Raw genomic sequence first — 15881 nt, 5'->3', positions numbered from 1 at the left:
TGTTTCTATTTATTTCCTATAATAACACATTGGCTGATGCATCATCATCCAGCACATGCTAAACTTGTATCTAAATATGTTACAGTTTAAAAGTAAATTACATTGTTCTTAAAGGGATAGTTCACCCAAAAATGAAAAATTGATGTTTATCTGCTTACCCCCAGGGCATCCAAGATGTAGGTGACTTTGTTTCTTCAGTAGAACACAAATGATGATTTTTAACTCCAACCGTTGCAGCTGTCAGTCGTATAATGCTTGTCAATGGGAACACAATCTATGAGAGTAAAAAAAACAAAACATGCACAGACAAATCCAAATTAAACCCTGCGGCTCATGACGACACATTGATGTCCTAAGACACGAAACGTTCGGTTTGTGCGAGAAACAGAAGAGTATTTATATCTTTTTTTTTTTTTTTTTTTACCTCTAATACACCACTATGTCCAACTGCCTTGAGCATCCGGTGTGTGAGGTCTGAATGCACTCTGACGCCGGAAGTGATCTCTCGCACTCATTGAAGTATAAGCGCGAGACATCACTTCTGGCATCAGAGTGCATTTTAAGACCTCACACACCGGATGCTCAAGGCAGTTGGACATAGTGGTGTATTAGAGGTAAAAAATTATATAAATACTGTTCGGTTTCTCGCACAAACCAATCGTTTCGTGTCTTAGGACATCAATGTGTCGTCACGAGCCGCAGGGTTTAATTTGGATTTGTCTGTGCATGTTTTTTTGACTCTTATAGATTGAGTTCCCATTGACAGGCATTATACGAGTGACAGACCGCAATGGTTGGAGTTAAAAATCATCATTTGTGTTCTACTGAAGAAACAAAGTCACCTACATCTTGGATGCCCTGGGGGTAAGCAGATAAACATCAATTTTTCATTTTTGGGTGAACTATCCCTTTAAGAGGGGCATCTTCCCCCTTGTTACTCTACTTAATCAGTCTGAGGAAAAAATTTACTCACTGAAATATTTTGATTATTTGAGTAAGGTTTAGGGTTTGCAGTATGAAATGTTTGTTTCTATATTCATAAATAAGTTTCTTTATTTGACAGTCCCGTTAATATAATTATTTCCCTTTTAACAAATCCGTCTTCCCATGGGGGAAGTGTCTTGGCAGCTCAAAGCATCTACTTCCTCAATTTTTTTATCCGACCTTTCGGTGTCACATTTTCCTAAACTGAGCTAAAAACAGGAAGCTCATGTTCCCTAGTTATGAGACTGAAAGAAACTATCTGGCGTAAGTGTTAATCCTTACACATTTTATTTTAAGTAAAGCTTTAAATTTTAAAATCCTACATCTTAATGAAGTTGTAATATGACAGGTGGGCCGAATGCAATTTAACAGCACCCTTTCATTTGCAGTTTAATTGTCTCATGGTTATCGCAAGACTCGTGATAATTATCTCACAGACATGCTAATAATGGTGTGAACGGGCCCAGCGTTTCCCAGGGCAACCGTAAAAGACTCCCGCCCACGGACCGCTCTGATTGGTTCCGGTACTCAGCGGAGTGTAGGATTGGCTTATACAGCTGCCAGTCTTCTCAACGAGTAGCATTATTTTGACCGTCTATTCCCTGAGGAAAGCAGCAGGGTGAAGTGGAAGAGTAGAGTGGAAGATAAGACGTTGTCTTACAAAACAGCTGGGCTCTGTAGGCTCTTACAAAGGAACTGCGTTTTACGAGATGGTAAGGAGACAATATGCAAGGAAACAGAAAAGATGTTCCCTAGTTTAGAGTGTATTATTAATGGAAATGGATTTATTTGATGTGTTTCTTTCTGAATAATTCTGCAGGTGAGCTGTATGTACTGCTGTCTTCTTTTGATGGCTACCTAGGCTTTTTCTGAAACTGTTCTCAGGTATGTGTCTTTATACAGCTGTCAAAACAAACTGTAGGCTTCTAGTGAACCTTCTGACAGACTACATCTGCACCACACGTGAACTAGCATTGTGATATTTTTATAATATGTGCACTTTTCCTTTTCATGATAAAAGCAAATCAAATATAGCTATATTCAACTTTGCATTTTTTTCCTGTGTCTGTCCAACTTCTGCATTATAGTCACACAGAAATTCAGCAGAGGTTAAGGGCTCTATATGCTAGATAAATTCCTGCAGCTGAGAGTCACATCTGTTTTGCAGTAATTGATTGGCTGGACAGGGGGGCTTCACAGTGTAATTTCTTTATGCAGGTGGGGAGCATCTCTAGACAGGACCTCTTGTGTTTAAATCAGCCTAAAGCATTTTATGAGTGTGATTCTTTCTGGTGGATACAGTAGATTGTGTATATCCCCCCCTTGAAAGGCGTTTTCTTGCCATGAGGCTAAAATGGCATAATTAATAATTAATGAGGATGGTCATAGACAAAGGTTGGGTAAGTTCATAGAATATTCAAATTCTTTTCCTTCACTGAATGGGAGCCATTTTGTTTGTTTTAGTTAGGTGAATACAGGTAAATCGGGACACATTCTGATAATTTGTATTTTTTAAATTCTGTCATTTAGCACAAATATGTGCATAAAATGCAATACACAAATACCAATAACAATTTTTTAAAGGTTTTATTAGAAATGAGCAGTACAAAAACAATATATACATATTCCATATATATAATACAAATATCTTTTATTTGTGCAAATAAAGGAGAGGCAGGGTAAATGATGAAGTACAGGAATATAGTCTTTCTACACAGAAAAGGTAAGAACTGTTAAGTTAATGTTTCTTGGGACTTTTTGGTCCATTTTTCCTCTTGAACACCAGGCAGGCCTTCTTCTTCCGTATGTTGAATTTAATCCTGGACAATAGAACAGTGAGGGGGTTTAATTATTAGGGAAGCTTGAAAAGCTGAGCAAGCAAAAAAACACATTCTCAACCCTAAATCAATGCCCACCATTAAGTGTATATAACAAGTATTTTTATTTATATTTTAAAAAATATCATGTTACTTTAAAACATTATTTTGAAGTATTGAATGTTAAACTAGAACGCTATAGATTTTGTATATGGTATGTACTTTGTAGAGAGGGGAGCTAGTGAATCTATGAGAATTTTCATTGCAGTACTTACTTTTGCCACAAAGTGGCAGTGTTTTTCACTTTATTGAAATTGCTTACATGAGGTTCTAAATCACTGTACTTACTAATTTATACTTTTTCAAGTTTTTTAATGAGTAGATTAATTATAAACAATAGTAAAATTGTCTTAGCAGGAAGCTGTTGTTCACGTACCTTTTCCAACATTTTTGCAGTTTTTTCCCCTGCTTGGACTCTGGATTTAGACAAACTTCTTTACCTGGCAGCTGAAGTCTGTGGAGGAGATCAGTCAAATGTGAGCAAACAACTGCAAGCTGCTATAAGATACATAATTTTTTATCTGAGGCATTTGCTCATGCCACCCTTCTGAACAAACTTCAGTTGAACTCTAAAATTAATTATACCAAAATGTATTTAATATTAGCATTGGTTTTTTTTTTTTTTTTTTTTTATTATTATTGCTAAGTCTACTTCAAAAGCGTTTGGTTATTGCTTAGACTATTGAAAACGTTTTTTTTACTAAATCAAACTTAAGCATTAGACAAAAGGCTTCTCAAAGTTTGAGAAGTTTTGCATTTTATATTTCTTCCTTTCTCCTCTTTGTAGTGTATTGAGGGTCTTGAGCTATTTAAAGTATTTTGTGAGGGGATAAGCCATTTGGCATCAAAATACCAGTAAAAAAAAAATGATTAAAAATTTCTCCCACTCTATTTGTATTCACTAGATCTTGCTGTAGCGGAGCTAATGTTTCCAGAGTTACTTGAGAAAGAATGCGGTGGTATTATTTGTCATATCATTCCCACTCATGCCCAAATTTGAAATAACCGAATCCAATATGATGAAAAATTAATCTAGCCACGGCCTGGTTCTGGGATTCCCATAAGGTAAATTATCTCAACTCATGATGTGCCTCAACACGAGATATTGTGTAATATCCTCCCACACTGTTAGTAATGAACTGGATTTTAAAACATAAATGACATAATTGCACATTAATTATTACAGATTTATTTCTACAGTAAAGTACTAAACATATCTGCATATTATTATAGATTTTGGAGGCAGGGACGTTGTGCACATTTTTGAGAGGTCATTTGCTCACTTTGTACATTGCATTTTGCCAATTAGACAGGCAGTGATCACCAAGCATTTTCAAAAATGCTAAAGAGTAATGTGACAATAACACTTTGAGTTTTCAGTGACATGAGGGCGATAGATGATTTCAGTTAAAGCATATGATCTGTGGAAGGTGTGACTCAATCGGAATTACCAAATTTAGACATGATTTCTGCAAAAGTGTTTTAGACAACCACTTTCAACCTACAATGTATCAAATATCCTTTTAAGTTTTTTGGAAGCTTCACTCAAAATCCAATTGATTCATAAATCTTAGGGAGCACTGCACATTCAAAAAAATTGGATGGGAATAATGTTTCTTTACTTACATGATTTGAACCTTGTTGCAGAGAGGATCTTTCTCTATGATTTTGTAGTCTGTGATTTTTCTCCATTGCACCGAGTCAGTCTCCTCAATGCACTCACATTTTTCTCGAGAGGATATTGCAGCAGTACTCTTTTCTAAAGACGAAACCAGAAGCATAAAAGCATGTATCCCACATCACCTCCATGACCAGTATCTGATGGAAATCTGTAAACAGTCCTGATAAGTCTTTAAATGCTACTGTACCTGTTGTGAAGTGTAAGCAGACTAAGAGCATGAGCAGCAGGCTGATAGTCCTGAAAGCCATTTTACTAAAGCTGCGTCATTCACAAGGATGGCTCTCTTATGTGCGTTTGCACTTGAGTGTGCACAGAACTGTCCTGCTTTCCTCCCTCACTTTCCCTCTTTTACGCATTTCCTGTTTTGCCGTATTAAGTAGGATCAGAGTCACATGATTTCAAGTAAATGCTTCAAGAAAATAGGAGTGATTTCTCAACACCTGTGAACTCAGCTTGTGTAGGCTGGTTTTGGGGTCTGGGATGTTATCGTTCAATGCATATCAGTGGTTTTATGGTTCAGAGAGATTTTCCATTTAGGATGAATTGTTCATAGTGAAGGTTCCCACACCTTTTGATCAATTTCCAAGAATTTTCCATGACTTTTATTATTGGATTAATAGTGATTACTGGATGTTTAAAAACCATATTATAGAAATTGCTTTCACATTTCTTTTTTCAGATAACTGTGTGCTTCATGTGGCATCATATAAATTATATTACATTATTTTTTAAAAATGACTGAATCAACTTGACTAAATTAAGTTATACCATCAAAAGTAATATTATGAGTTTGATCAGGTAGAAATGGATCCTTAGGAATTGAATTGCACTTTTTATAATGTAGAAAGACTTTTATTTTACTTCAGAATTTATTAATTTCCATAACTTCTCTAGACCTGGAAACATTCCCTGAAATTCTAGGTTTTTAATAACTGTGGGAACCCTGACCTTAAAACCTTTGGCATGATACTTTGTTTGTATCCCAATCCAGTTAGGCAGAAAAAAAGAAATTATTATAAAAAATTATTTAAATTGTATAAATGTTGATTAAATATGTAATTTTATATATTACATAAACATTATATCTGTCCAGCTGTTGAGTTGTATAGCAGAATTTAGTCAACAAACATGAGAAAAAAAAAAAGAAACATATTGAAGTTCTCCTTTTGTGTGATAGTTCATCAAATCAAATCAAATCAGCTTTTATTGGCCAAGTATGCATAACATACAAGCAATTGTTCACCGGTATCAGTCGTCCCACATGTATACGCACTGTATTGTAATGCTTGCAGATACCAATATACAATGCTTAGCAAACAACAACACAAAAATTATTAAATCAAATAATTTGTTTATTATATTAATTTATTTTTATATTAAACTGTAAAACTGTAAAAATGCATTTTTTCATTTTTTTAATCAGTGAATACATATATTTATAATAAACATAAATATCCGTCTTCAAACTGTACGATACGTTAGACTTGCATAGCAGGGCTCAACTCATCCTTGCATAATATGTCAATGTTAGTTACTGTCCCTGTTGTAACACGCCTTCGTTATATGCCGTTCCCTTGGCCTCAGTACACATGTGCTTTCTTCTTCAGCCTTTTCTTATGTCCTTGGCTTGTTTAGTGCATATTAAAGTACAGTGGCACCACAGCACTTTGCACAGGCTTTGTACAGTATTCTCTTCTGGTAATCTCTTAGGTTCTCTGCCTCCATCTGTTTAGTATTTGAGGTTAAGTTGTAACCTTCTTGGGTTTTGCCTGGATCCTCTTTGTTTTCCTGGGCATCAGTTGGCGTAAGCATTGTTTTTTGTCCTTGCCATCCCTTTGCGTCATAAAAAAAAAAGCAAAAAAAAAAAAAAACAGATGGATCAAGCAGATTAAGACAAGCAGACCACCATAATATTTGGAGATGTAATGAGAGTGAGTGATGTTTGGATATGTTGTGCTTGAGTTTACAGACTCATTCGGTGATAACTCTCTTACCTTTGCCAACATTCCAGAAGTCTTTTGCCTTGGTCACCTTCCGGATTGAGACACACAGAGTTATTGTTCTTATGCCGTATGACTCTAATGAAAAGTATGGAGAATAACAGAACATGTAAACCCAACTGTGCACATACATTTTGAATCTTATGAAGTTAAATGTATGTCAACTACTTACATGATCTCATCCTCTAAGCAGTTAGGTCCTTTTGGAGTGAATGTGAAATTTGAAAATAGTCCCCTGACTTTTATTTTGGCCTGTGGACACTTGCAGGTCTTTGGAACATGTTGACTCTCTACCTCTTGGACTGTAAAATAGAAAAGGTCAAATTAATAAACAGCAATGATGTAACTCAAAAGTTTGGGGTTGGTAAGATTTTTGTTATTTTTAAAAGAAATTAATTTGTATTTAACAAGGAAGCATTAAATTAATCAAAAGTGACAGTAAATACCTGTATCAAGTTTAATAGTTGTTATAAGTAACAACAATTTTGATACAAAAGATTTATATTTAAAATAAAATATTGCTCTTATTCATCAAAGAATCCTAAACAATAAAGAAGCATGGTTTTCAGAAAAAAAAAAAGCAGCAAAAACAAAAACAAAAACAAAAAAAAATTCTACTATGATAATAATGTGAAGGATCATGTGACACTGAAGACTGATTTAACAGCTGCTGAAAATTCAGCTTTGCCATCCCAGGAATAAATTATATTTTTAAAAAAGGAGCAGCAGGCTGATATTCTTTTTTTTTTTTTTTTTTTTAAAAAGAAAGCAGTTATTTAAAGTACAGTTAAGTGAAAATGTTTTACAATATTACTGTTTTTATGGTATTTGTATCAAATAAATTCAGCCTTAGTGAGCACAAGAGACTGCTTTTAAAAACATTTTTTTTTTAAAATCGTATCAAACTTTTGAACGCTGTATAATTAAAATAATATTTGCATGAAATAAGTTAAAAAAGTTTTGCATAGATGTAATAAGATTTAACTAAATAGAAATTTGCCAGCTCAGTTACTGTTTTATATGGTCTGCGAATCTACTGTAGTTCATCTGTTCTCATACACTCACCTGTTAGAAGGATACTGAGGTTGACAGCCAGCAAACCATAAGCTATCAGCGTCATGATGAGAGTGTTTCTGTGTGTAAGTGCTGAATGGCCTGCCATCATTTTATACTTTCTCTGAGGGACTTCCCAGCTGCCCTACTGGAAATTCCTGTGCCATGTCATTACTCCCACAGGATCAAGCCATTGTAACACGAATAAGAAAGAGAGATTTCCAAAAAAAACCCATTGGTGCAGGAATCTTCAAAAACTTGTCACGTGCACATTATATAAGCAATCACAAATGCAGCTTACCCACATAATGTCAATTCTGTCGTTATTTACTCACCCTAATGTCATTCCAAACCCATATGCTGTTATTTTTTCACTGTGTTGAAAATCTTCTGAAGCCATAATATAGATTAATATGTGGAACAGACTTAAATCATTTTTCACAGAAAATATTCCTATCTGTGAGGGGAATCTCATCTGCATCTATGTGGGGAAGATTTTCAGTGAATAATTAAAGTCATATGGGCAAGTTTTATGATGTTTTTTTTTTTTTCTTTTTCTTTTTTTTTTTGTCAGATGTGATCACTATGATTTGTATACAGAAAACAAAACTGCTGCGTAACGATTCTTCAAAATTTTCCAATGAAAAAAGTATCATTTTCAGAAGTTCTGAAAACATGCCAAGACTAGACTTACTGAAAGACTGCACACGATGTTAACTGAAGGACCATGTGATTTCCCCTAAATCCTGTGATTACTTTTATTGGTCCTTCGGACAAGATTCATTGTGACATTAATGGTTCATTTGGATCATGAGTAACATAACACATAGTATAAACATATTCTCTGTTATTCACTCACTTATTTTTCTATATTATTAACTTTGTCTCTTTTTTCTTCCTTTCTCTCACATTGTCTTGCTCTTCTCTAGCTGAAAGTCTTTCTATTGAGGGAACCCCAACATGGATCCTGACAAGATCTCCTATGTGAGGCTGAATGAGGAGAAAGTTATTGCAAAGTAACAGTTCCACCTCTGATACACACTGAACATTAGAAACACACCTCCCAACTAAAAGCTCGCAATGTAACACCTTATGTCTTTTTCAGGTCTGATATTTTGTCCCTTCTAAAAACGTACAACTGCTACCACGAGGGAAAAAGCTTTCAGCTTCGCATTCGTGAGGTATGTAACTTCATAGAAAGTGAAACTGTGGATCTGATTCAAATCCTTTGGGTTTCCTAGTTGATGATTAATATATCTAATCTGACCTGGAGTTGAGTCAGAGTGTTTGAAATAGGTAATAAAAAGGGTATTGTCTCATAATGGGATTTCAAATGTGGGGCATTGGAGTGAGTGATCAGTGCAGCTGTTTGTCACTCTTGGCAAATTTATCCTTATCCTTAAAACCTACTGAAACACAAACACCAGTTAAGTGGACCTATATGACACGTGATTGACTGCATCCCAGATCTATAACATCATTACAAACTATCATTATGTATTATTATTATTATTATTATTATTATTATTTTGTCATTATAATTTTTCTGTTACTTTGAAATACTTATTGTAGGATCACAAATTATTTTCCTGTTGTAAATATAAATAATATAGATAGCTCATATTAATATTATAATAATATAATTTGTTTAAAAAAAGTAAAATTTAAAGACACAAAAATAGTTTGTGTGCTACAAGTAAATATAGACATAACATTATAATGTAGAGGATGAAAGATTAATAAATATTTCTTTTGACATACTGGGTTAAATCTTCACTGTAATCTAGTGCTGTCCCTTTAGGTTAGTGCTAGATTTTCTAAATGCGTGTTATAGATCTTATAGTGAACAATTCATCCTTACATTTATTTCATTTTATTAAAAAATTTTTAACCATATAAGTTTAATCAAAATATCATAACTGGACATTTCAGTGTAAACAACTGGTGTTTTCTCTTATGACATTTTTTATTTTTATTTTTCACTTTTGAGAGCAATGCCCACATCTCAAAATCCAAAATCAATGCATAGAACCAACAAGTCCCTTGCATTTTTTTTCTTTGTCCAAAATCCATTTACACTTGTATATATACGGCGCAATGTGGGAAAAAAAAGATCTGTTCCTTTTCATTGTGACATTAAATTTAATTTTACCTATTTAATATCGAATGAATTCATGAATGAATCTGAATATTGGCTATTAAATATATATATATATATATATATATATATATATATACATACATATACAGGGCTTGACATTAACACCTGCCAAACCACTGGATTTCAGCAGTGGCGTGTAACGCAAACACTCCTACTAGCCACTTTGACGGGTTAAATTTTATATATAATATATTCATTTTTCAATTGTAGGCTTTTAAAAAGGCATCTGAAATAATAAACTAAGTGCAATGTAGTGTTGTCAACAATACTGAAATATCTGAAATGCTCCCAATACTAATTTTCCGCAGAGTAGATACACGATACCAGCTGCGTTTTCTCGCTCTCTTATCTCTCCGACAGCGAGCTGACACACAAACCAACCTCATCTCACTCGCTCGTTTCATTTGCTCCGGATGAATATTGTTGGTATTACAAGGCTTGAATTTCGGTGTGGGATTGCGCACATTTGCGCATAATTTTACTCATTCCTGCAGATTTTGTGCTCACACCCAAAGTGCGTGCACATAAAGCTGCCGCTCAGTGCTAAATTGAGTTCTTTTTCCGCTGCTTATTGCGCTTAAACAGTCAAATACACACAAAATAATGTCCACAGGTATATAAAATGAAGCACATAGGCATGCAGACTGCTTCTACAAACATTTGTGAAAGAATGGGTCGCTCTCAGGAGCTCAGTGAATTCAAGCGTGGTACCATGATAGGTTGCCACCTGTGCAATAAGTCCATTCGTGAAATTTCCTCACTACTAAATATTCCACGGTCAACTTTTAGTGGTATCATAACAAAGTGGAGCAATTGGGAACAACAGCAACTCAGCCACGAAGTGGTAGGCCACATAAAATCACAGAGCGGGGTCAGTGCATGCCTAGACGCACAGTGCGCAGAAGTCGCCAACTTTCTGCAGAGTCAATAGCTACAGACCTCCAAACTTCGTGTGGCCTTCAGATTAGCTCAAGAACAGTGCATAGAGAGCTTCATGGAATGGGTTTCCATGGCCGAGCAGCTGCATCCAAGCCTTACATCACCAAGAGCAATGCAAAGCGTCGGATGCAGTGGTGTAAAGCACGTCGCCACTGGACTCTAGAGTAGTGGAGACGTGTTCTCTGGAGTGACGAATCACACTTCTCTGTCTGGCAATCCGATGGACGAGTCTGGGTTTGGCGGTTGGCAGGAGATCGGTACTTGCCTGGTGTGGGGTTGTTTTTCAGGGGTTGGGCTTGGCCCCTTAGTTCCAGTGAAAGGAACTCTTAATGCTTCAGCATACCAAGACATTTTGGACAATTTCATGCTCCCAACTTTGTGGGAACAGTTTAGGGATGGCCCCTTCCTGTTCCAACATGACTGCGCACCAGTGCACAAAGCAAGGTCTATAAAGACATGGATGAGTGAGTTTGGTGTGGAGGAACTTGACTGGCCTGCACAGAGTCCTGACCTCAACCCGGCAGAACACCTTTGGGACGAATTAGAGCGGAGACTGCGAGCCAGGCCTTCTCCCCAACATCACTGCCTGACCACACAAATGCGCTTCTAGAAGAATGGTCAAAAATTCCAATAAACACACTCCTAAACCTTGTGGAAAGCCTTCCCAGAAGAGTTGAGGCTGTTATAGCTGCAAAGGGTGGGCCAACTCCATATTTAATCCTACGGATTAAGAGTTTTACCGTTTTCGAAACCATTCAGCCGATCTCCGGGTCTGGCGGTACCACTTTTAGCATAGCTTAGCATAGTTCATTAAATCTGATTAGACTGTTAGCATCTCGCTCAAAAATGACCAAACAGTTTTGATATTTTTCCTATTTAAAACTTGACTCTTCTGTAGTTACATTGTGTACTAAGACCGACGGAAAATGAAAAGTTGTGATTTTCTAGGCCGATATGGCTAGGAACTATACTCTCATTCCGGCGTAATAATCAAGGAACTTTGCTGCCGTACCATGGCTGCAGCAGGCGCAATGATATTACGCAGCGCCTGTGACCCCCTGCTTGCACAGGGAGCGTGCCTTGCAACCATGGAGACATTTGTGAGAGACGCTGCGCAATATCATTGCGCCTGCTGCACCCATGGTACGGCAGCAAAGTTACGCCAGAATGAGAGTATAGTTCCTAGCCATATCGGCCTAGAAAATCGCAACTTTTCATTTTCCGTCGGTCTTAGTACACAATGTAACTACAGAAGTGTCAAGTTTTAAATAGGAAAAATATCGAAACTCTTTGGTCATTTTTGAGAGAGATGCTAACGGTCTAATCAGATTCAATGAACTATGCTAAGCTATGCTAAAAGTGGTACCGCCAGACCCGGAGACCCGGAGATTGGATTCGAAAAAGGTAAAACTCAACTGTTTAACTCTAGGGAAGTTAGAAAATGAGCAGCATATTTTCAAAAAAAGTGGAGTTTTCCTTTAAAGTTCAAAACTATTGGCAATATAGTGTATACAGTGGGTACGGAAAGTATTCAGACCCCCTTAAATTTTTCACTCTTTGTTATATTGCAGCCATTTGCTAAAATCATTTAAGTTCATTTTTTTCCCTCATTAATGTACACACAGCACCCCATATTGACAGAAAAACACAGAATTGTTGACATTTTTGCAGATTTATTAAAAAAGAAAAACTGAAATATCACATGGTCCTAAGTATTCAGACCCTTTGCTGTGAGACTCATATATTTAACTCAGGTGCTGTCCATTTCTTCTGATCATCCTTGAGATGGTTCTACACCTTCATTTGAGTCCAGCTGTGTTTGATTATACTGATTGGACTTGATTAGGAAAGCCACACACCTGTCTATATAAGACCTTACAGCTCACAGTGCATGTCAGAGCAAATGAGAATCATGAGGTCAAAGGAACTGCCTGAAGAGCTCAGAGACAGAATTGTGGCAAGGCACAGATCTGGCACAGATTCTGCTGCACTTAAGGTTCCTAAGAGCACAGTGGCCTCCATAATCCTTAAATGGAAGACGTTTGGGACGACCGGAACCCTTCCTAGAGCTGGTCGTCCGGCCAAACTGAGCTATCAGGGGAGAAGAGCCTTGGTGAGAGAGGTAAAGAAGAACCCAAAGATCACTGTGGCTGAGCTCCAGAGATGCAGTCGGGAGATGGGAGAAAGTTGTAGAAAGTTGTAGAAAGTCAACCATCACTGCAGCCCTCCACCAGTCGGGGCTTTATGGCAGAGTGGCCCGACGGAAGCCTCTCCTCAGTGCAAGACACATGAAAGCCCGCATGGAGTTTGCTAAAAAACACCTGAAGGATTCTCTGGTCTGATGAGACCAAGATAGAACTTTTTGGCCTTAATTCTAAGCGGCATGTGTGGAGAAAACCAGGCACTGCTCATCACCTGTCCAATACAGTCCCAACAGTGAAGCATGGTGGTGGCAGCATCATGCTGTGGGGGTGTTTTTCAGCTGCAGGGACAGGACGAGGGGTTGCAATCGAGGGAAAGATGAATGCGGCCAAGTACAGGGATATCCTGGACGAAAACTTTCTCCAGAGTGCTCAGGACCTCAGACTGGGCCGAAGGTTTACCTTCCAACAAGACAATGACCCTAAGCACACAGCTAAAATAACGAAGGAGTGGCTTCACAACAACTCTGTGACTGTTCTTGAATGGCCCAGCCAGAGCCCTGACTTAAACCCAATTGAGCATCTCTGGAGAGACCTAAAAATGGCTGTCCACCAACGTTTACCATCCAACCTGACAGAACTGGAGAGGATTTGCAAGGAGGAATGGCAGAGGATCCCCAAATTCAGGTGTGAAAAACTTGTTGCATCTTTCCCAAAAAGACTCATGGCTGTATTAGATCAAAAGGGTGCTTCTACTAAATACTGAGCAAAGGGTCTGAATACTTAGGACCATGTGATATTTCAGTTTCTTTTTTAATAAATCTGCAAAAATGTCAACAATTCTGTGTTTTTCTGTCAATATGGGGTGCTGTGTGTACATTAATAAGGAAAAAAAATGAACTTAAATGATTTTAGCAAATGGCTGCAATATAACAAAGAGTAAAAAATTTAAGGGGGTCTGAATACTTTCCGTACCCACTGTATATCATAACATTGCTGATAAAAGCCAATAATTCCCTAGTTTGCTCAAAATTTTGTCCAACCTTGGGATTAAATTTAATTGTGAACATTTTTATAAATCATGATTTCTGGATGAAAACACACATACGTGCACACACGGCTAGTGAATGAGGCCTTCTATCTGTTCTCACACTGAGGCCACTTGCAAGGTCATGGGAAGAGATGTAATTATTCATTAAACTCTATCTACAAATTATTTACAATCTGTTGCGGTCTGTGAACATGACCGAGATAGATTTAAAAAAACAAAACAAAAAAAAACTAATTATTTATAATTTATCTCAACAAGTTAACTTAAGTATTTTTAATAGGAGGGTTGGTCTGATGTGTTAGCAAACAGGACACAGGCTGTCACATTGTTATGATCTGTTGGATCTGTTTCAGTCTCTGGGAAATTCCTACAGACTGTTTGAGTTTCAGAAGAGTTTAACCTCAGCCAATATGATACTGAAAGTAAAGAGATTTTCCACTGCTCAGACAGACATAGATAAATAGTCTAAAAAGTCTAAACTAACTGCATGAAGAATTTATACTCACATTTCTTCAGCTTGATGTTACTTTTTATAATAATTATTATTGTTGAAAATATTGCTGAATTGGAATGATTTACAGCTATCAAGGGATATAGGATCTAAGTGATGACATGCATGTGTAGTGACAGTATTTAACACATTCCTTAGTATTGTACTGATTTCACTGAGTAATTACCTTGAGGGCGTTTCAAAAATTGTCAGGTTTTGTTGTATTGAAAGTACTCACATGATGCTGAGTCACAGGTATTGTGAGGCAATAACTGTATAAAGAGAGATTCTACAGATAAGTACAGATACAGATAAAGACACATTGTGTAAGATAAAGACTGAAGGTTCAGGGGAAAACTGAGAGTGCCTGAAGGAAATGAGTAACTTTGATGGATTGCAGGAGCCTATAGTAAAGTATTTATGTAGCAGGAGTTGCCATGCTCAGGGTCCCGATGACGATAGCTTACTTCTTACGGGACCAGCAACCTTCTAGGTAGCAGCCCCGGCACTATGGGAATTTTAAAGGGTTAGTCCAAAACCCGTAAGACCTTTGCTCATCTTCGGAAATTAAGACATTTTGATGAAATCCGAGAGCTCTCTGACTCCTCAAAATCTTCATTTTTGTTTTGTTTTTGCTCACAAAAAAATATTCTCGTCACTTCATAAAATTAGGGTTGAACCACTGTAGTCATGTTGACTATTTTAACGATGGTTTAGTGCCTTTCTGGACCTTGACAGTGGTAATTAAATTGCTGTCTATTGAGGAGTCAGACAGCTCTCGGATATCATCATAATATCTTAATTTGTGTTCCGAAGAGGAACAAAGGTCTTAAGGGTGTGGAACGACTTGAGGGTGAGTAATTAATGATAGAATTTTCATTTTTGGGTGAACTAACCGGTTAATGTGGAGAACAAAATTAACAGCCCAGTTAAGCAGTGATTAATCTGCAAAGAATATTTTTAATTGAATTTTGCAGTATTTATTATAAATGATTTATGTGTGCACATCATTTCTTTTAATTCATGTGCCCATGTGCCAATCTTTAATCAAAATACTCGCACCCCCCGTTTAACCCGCCACAATTCCTAACGGACAAAATCAAGTCCCGACCTGTCCTACATTTTTTTCTTGTCCAAAAAAGCTGTTTCTTTCAGACATGCGTCACATGTCGACTACATCAACTAATAAAAAGTGTTCTTGTTTAACCTGCATGGCAACTTCTGGTTTAAATAAATAAATAAATAACTAAAACACCATCTGGAGCCAAAAAGCATTTCTCTCCGTTCATGGTCATTCAAAATTAGCTGTGTATTCTGAAAAAAAAAAATACAACATATAAAATAATGATGATTTACCAGTGCTCAATATATTTTCTCCTTTTCTGCCGACTTTAGCCTAACATCTTCTGCAGACAGTCAGGTTGGTCCAGCTAGCTGAGTAACTGCCATGAGATAAATTTGTTATTTTAACCAGCCTAACCTACTGTTCATAAACGGCTCCATC

The 15881-nt window shown here is 36.8% G+C and overlaps 3 protein-coding genes across 9 annotated transcripts in view; 1 reads left to right on the top strand and 2 right to left on the bottom strand.

The window, feature by feature from the left end:
- The first annotated feature begins 1145 nt into the window (after positions 1 to 1145).
- The window catches only part of rassf4a (Ras association domain family member 4a), a 26337-nt gene continuing 11601 nt past the window's right edge, over positions 1146 to 15881 (top strand). For 2 of the 7 annotated variants that reach the window (XR_007933285.1, XR_007933286.1), the window contains exons 1-5: positions 1146 to 1248; positions 1374 to 1697; positions 1805 to 1869; positions 8525 to 8611; positions 8701 to 8776. Coding sequence is in view for 4 of the 7 variants with exons in the window: in XM_051917645.1 (XP_051773605.1) it covers positions 8556 to 8611; positions 8701 to 8776 (132 nt within the window). In the remaining 3 variants the exon portion in view is untranslated. Of the gene's footprint in view, positions 1249 to 1373; positions 1698 to 1804; positions 1870 to 3107; positions 3338 to 3766; positions 3927 to 8524; positions 8612 to 8700; positions 8777 to 15881 lie in introns of those variants that run through there. The other 5 variants (XR_007933287.1, XM_051917645.1, XM_051917642.1 and 2 more) reach the window with 4 other exon arrangements.
- cxcl18a.1 (chemokine (C-X-C motif) ligand 18a, duplicate 1) lies at positions 2557 to 4969 on the bottom strand. Its single transcript, XM_051917649.1, has 4 exons — positions 4730 to 4969; positions 4488 to 4620; positions 3238 to 3315; positions 2557 to 2804 (listed from the first exon to the last, which is right to left on the bottom strand). The coding sequence occupies exons 1-4, from the start codon at positions 4788 to 4790 to the stop codon at positions 2723 to 2725; spliced, it is 354 nt and encodes a 117-aa protein (XP_051773609.1). The 5' UTR covers positions 4791 to 4969; the 3' UTR covers positions 2557 to 2722.
- On the bottom strand, positions 5729 to 7808 carry LOC127525235 (uncharacterized). The gene is made up of 4 exons (XM_051917650.1): positions 7608 to 7808; positions 6715 to 6844; positions 6537 to 6661; positions 5729 to 6267 (listed from the first exon to the last, which is right to left on the bottom strand). The coding sequence occupies exons 1-4, from the start codon at positions 7705 to 7707 to the stop codon at positions 6146 to 6148; spliced, it is 477 nt and encodes a 158-aa protein (XP_051773610.1). The 5' UTR covers positions 7708 to 7808; the 3' UTR covers positions 5729 to 6145.

This window comes from Ctenopharyngodon idella, chromosome 13 (assembly GCF_019924925.1).
Source record: "Ctenopharyngodon idella isolate HZGC_01 chromosome 13, HZGC01, whole genome shotgun sequence".
In the NCBI taxonomy this organism is placed as follows: domain Eukaryota; kingdom Metazoa; phylum Chordata; class Actinopteri; order Cypriniformes; family Xenocyprididae; genus Ctenopharyngodon; species Ctenopharyngodon idella.
The sequence above is the reverse complement of the archived record's forward strand: the minus strand, read 5'-3'. Positions and strand labels throughout refer to the sequence as shown.

What these genes read in the sequence shown, in the direction of transcription:
- cxcl18a.1 (XM_051917649.1), bottom strand. Translation starts at nt 4,790, where the DNA reads ATGGCTTTCAGGACTATCAGCCTGCTGCTCATGCTCTTAGTCTGCTTA. An exon ending in TGCAACAAGGTTCAAATCAT is followed by an intron (nt 3,316 to 4,487) that starts GTAAGTAAAGAA and finishes TCTCCTCCACAG; the next exon opens with ACTTCAGCTGCCAGGTAAAG. An exon ending in CTGCAAAAATGTTGGAAAAG is followed by an intron (nt 2,805 to 3,237) that starts GTACGTGAACAA and finishes TCTATTGTCCAG; the next exon opens with GATTAAATTCAACATACGGA.
- LOC127525235 (XM_051917650.1), bottom strand. Translation starts at nt 7,707, where the DNA reads ATGATGGCAGGCCATTCAGCACTTACACACAGAAACACTCTCATCATG. An exon ending in CCTCAGTATCCTTCTAACAG is followed by an intron (nt 6,845 to 7,607) that starts GTGAGTGTATGA and finishes TCTATTTTACAG; the next exon opens with TCCAAGAGGTAGAGAGTCAA. An exon ending in TGCTTAGAGGATGAGATCAT is followed by an intron (nt 6,662 to 6,714) that starts GTAAGTAGTTGA and finishes GTATGTGCACAG; the next exon opens with TTGGGTTTACATGTTCTGTT.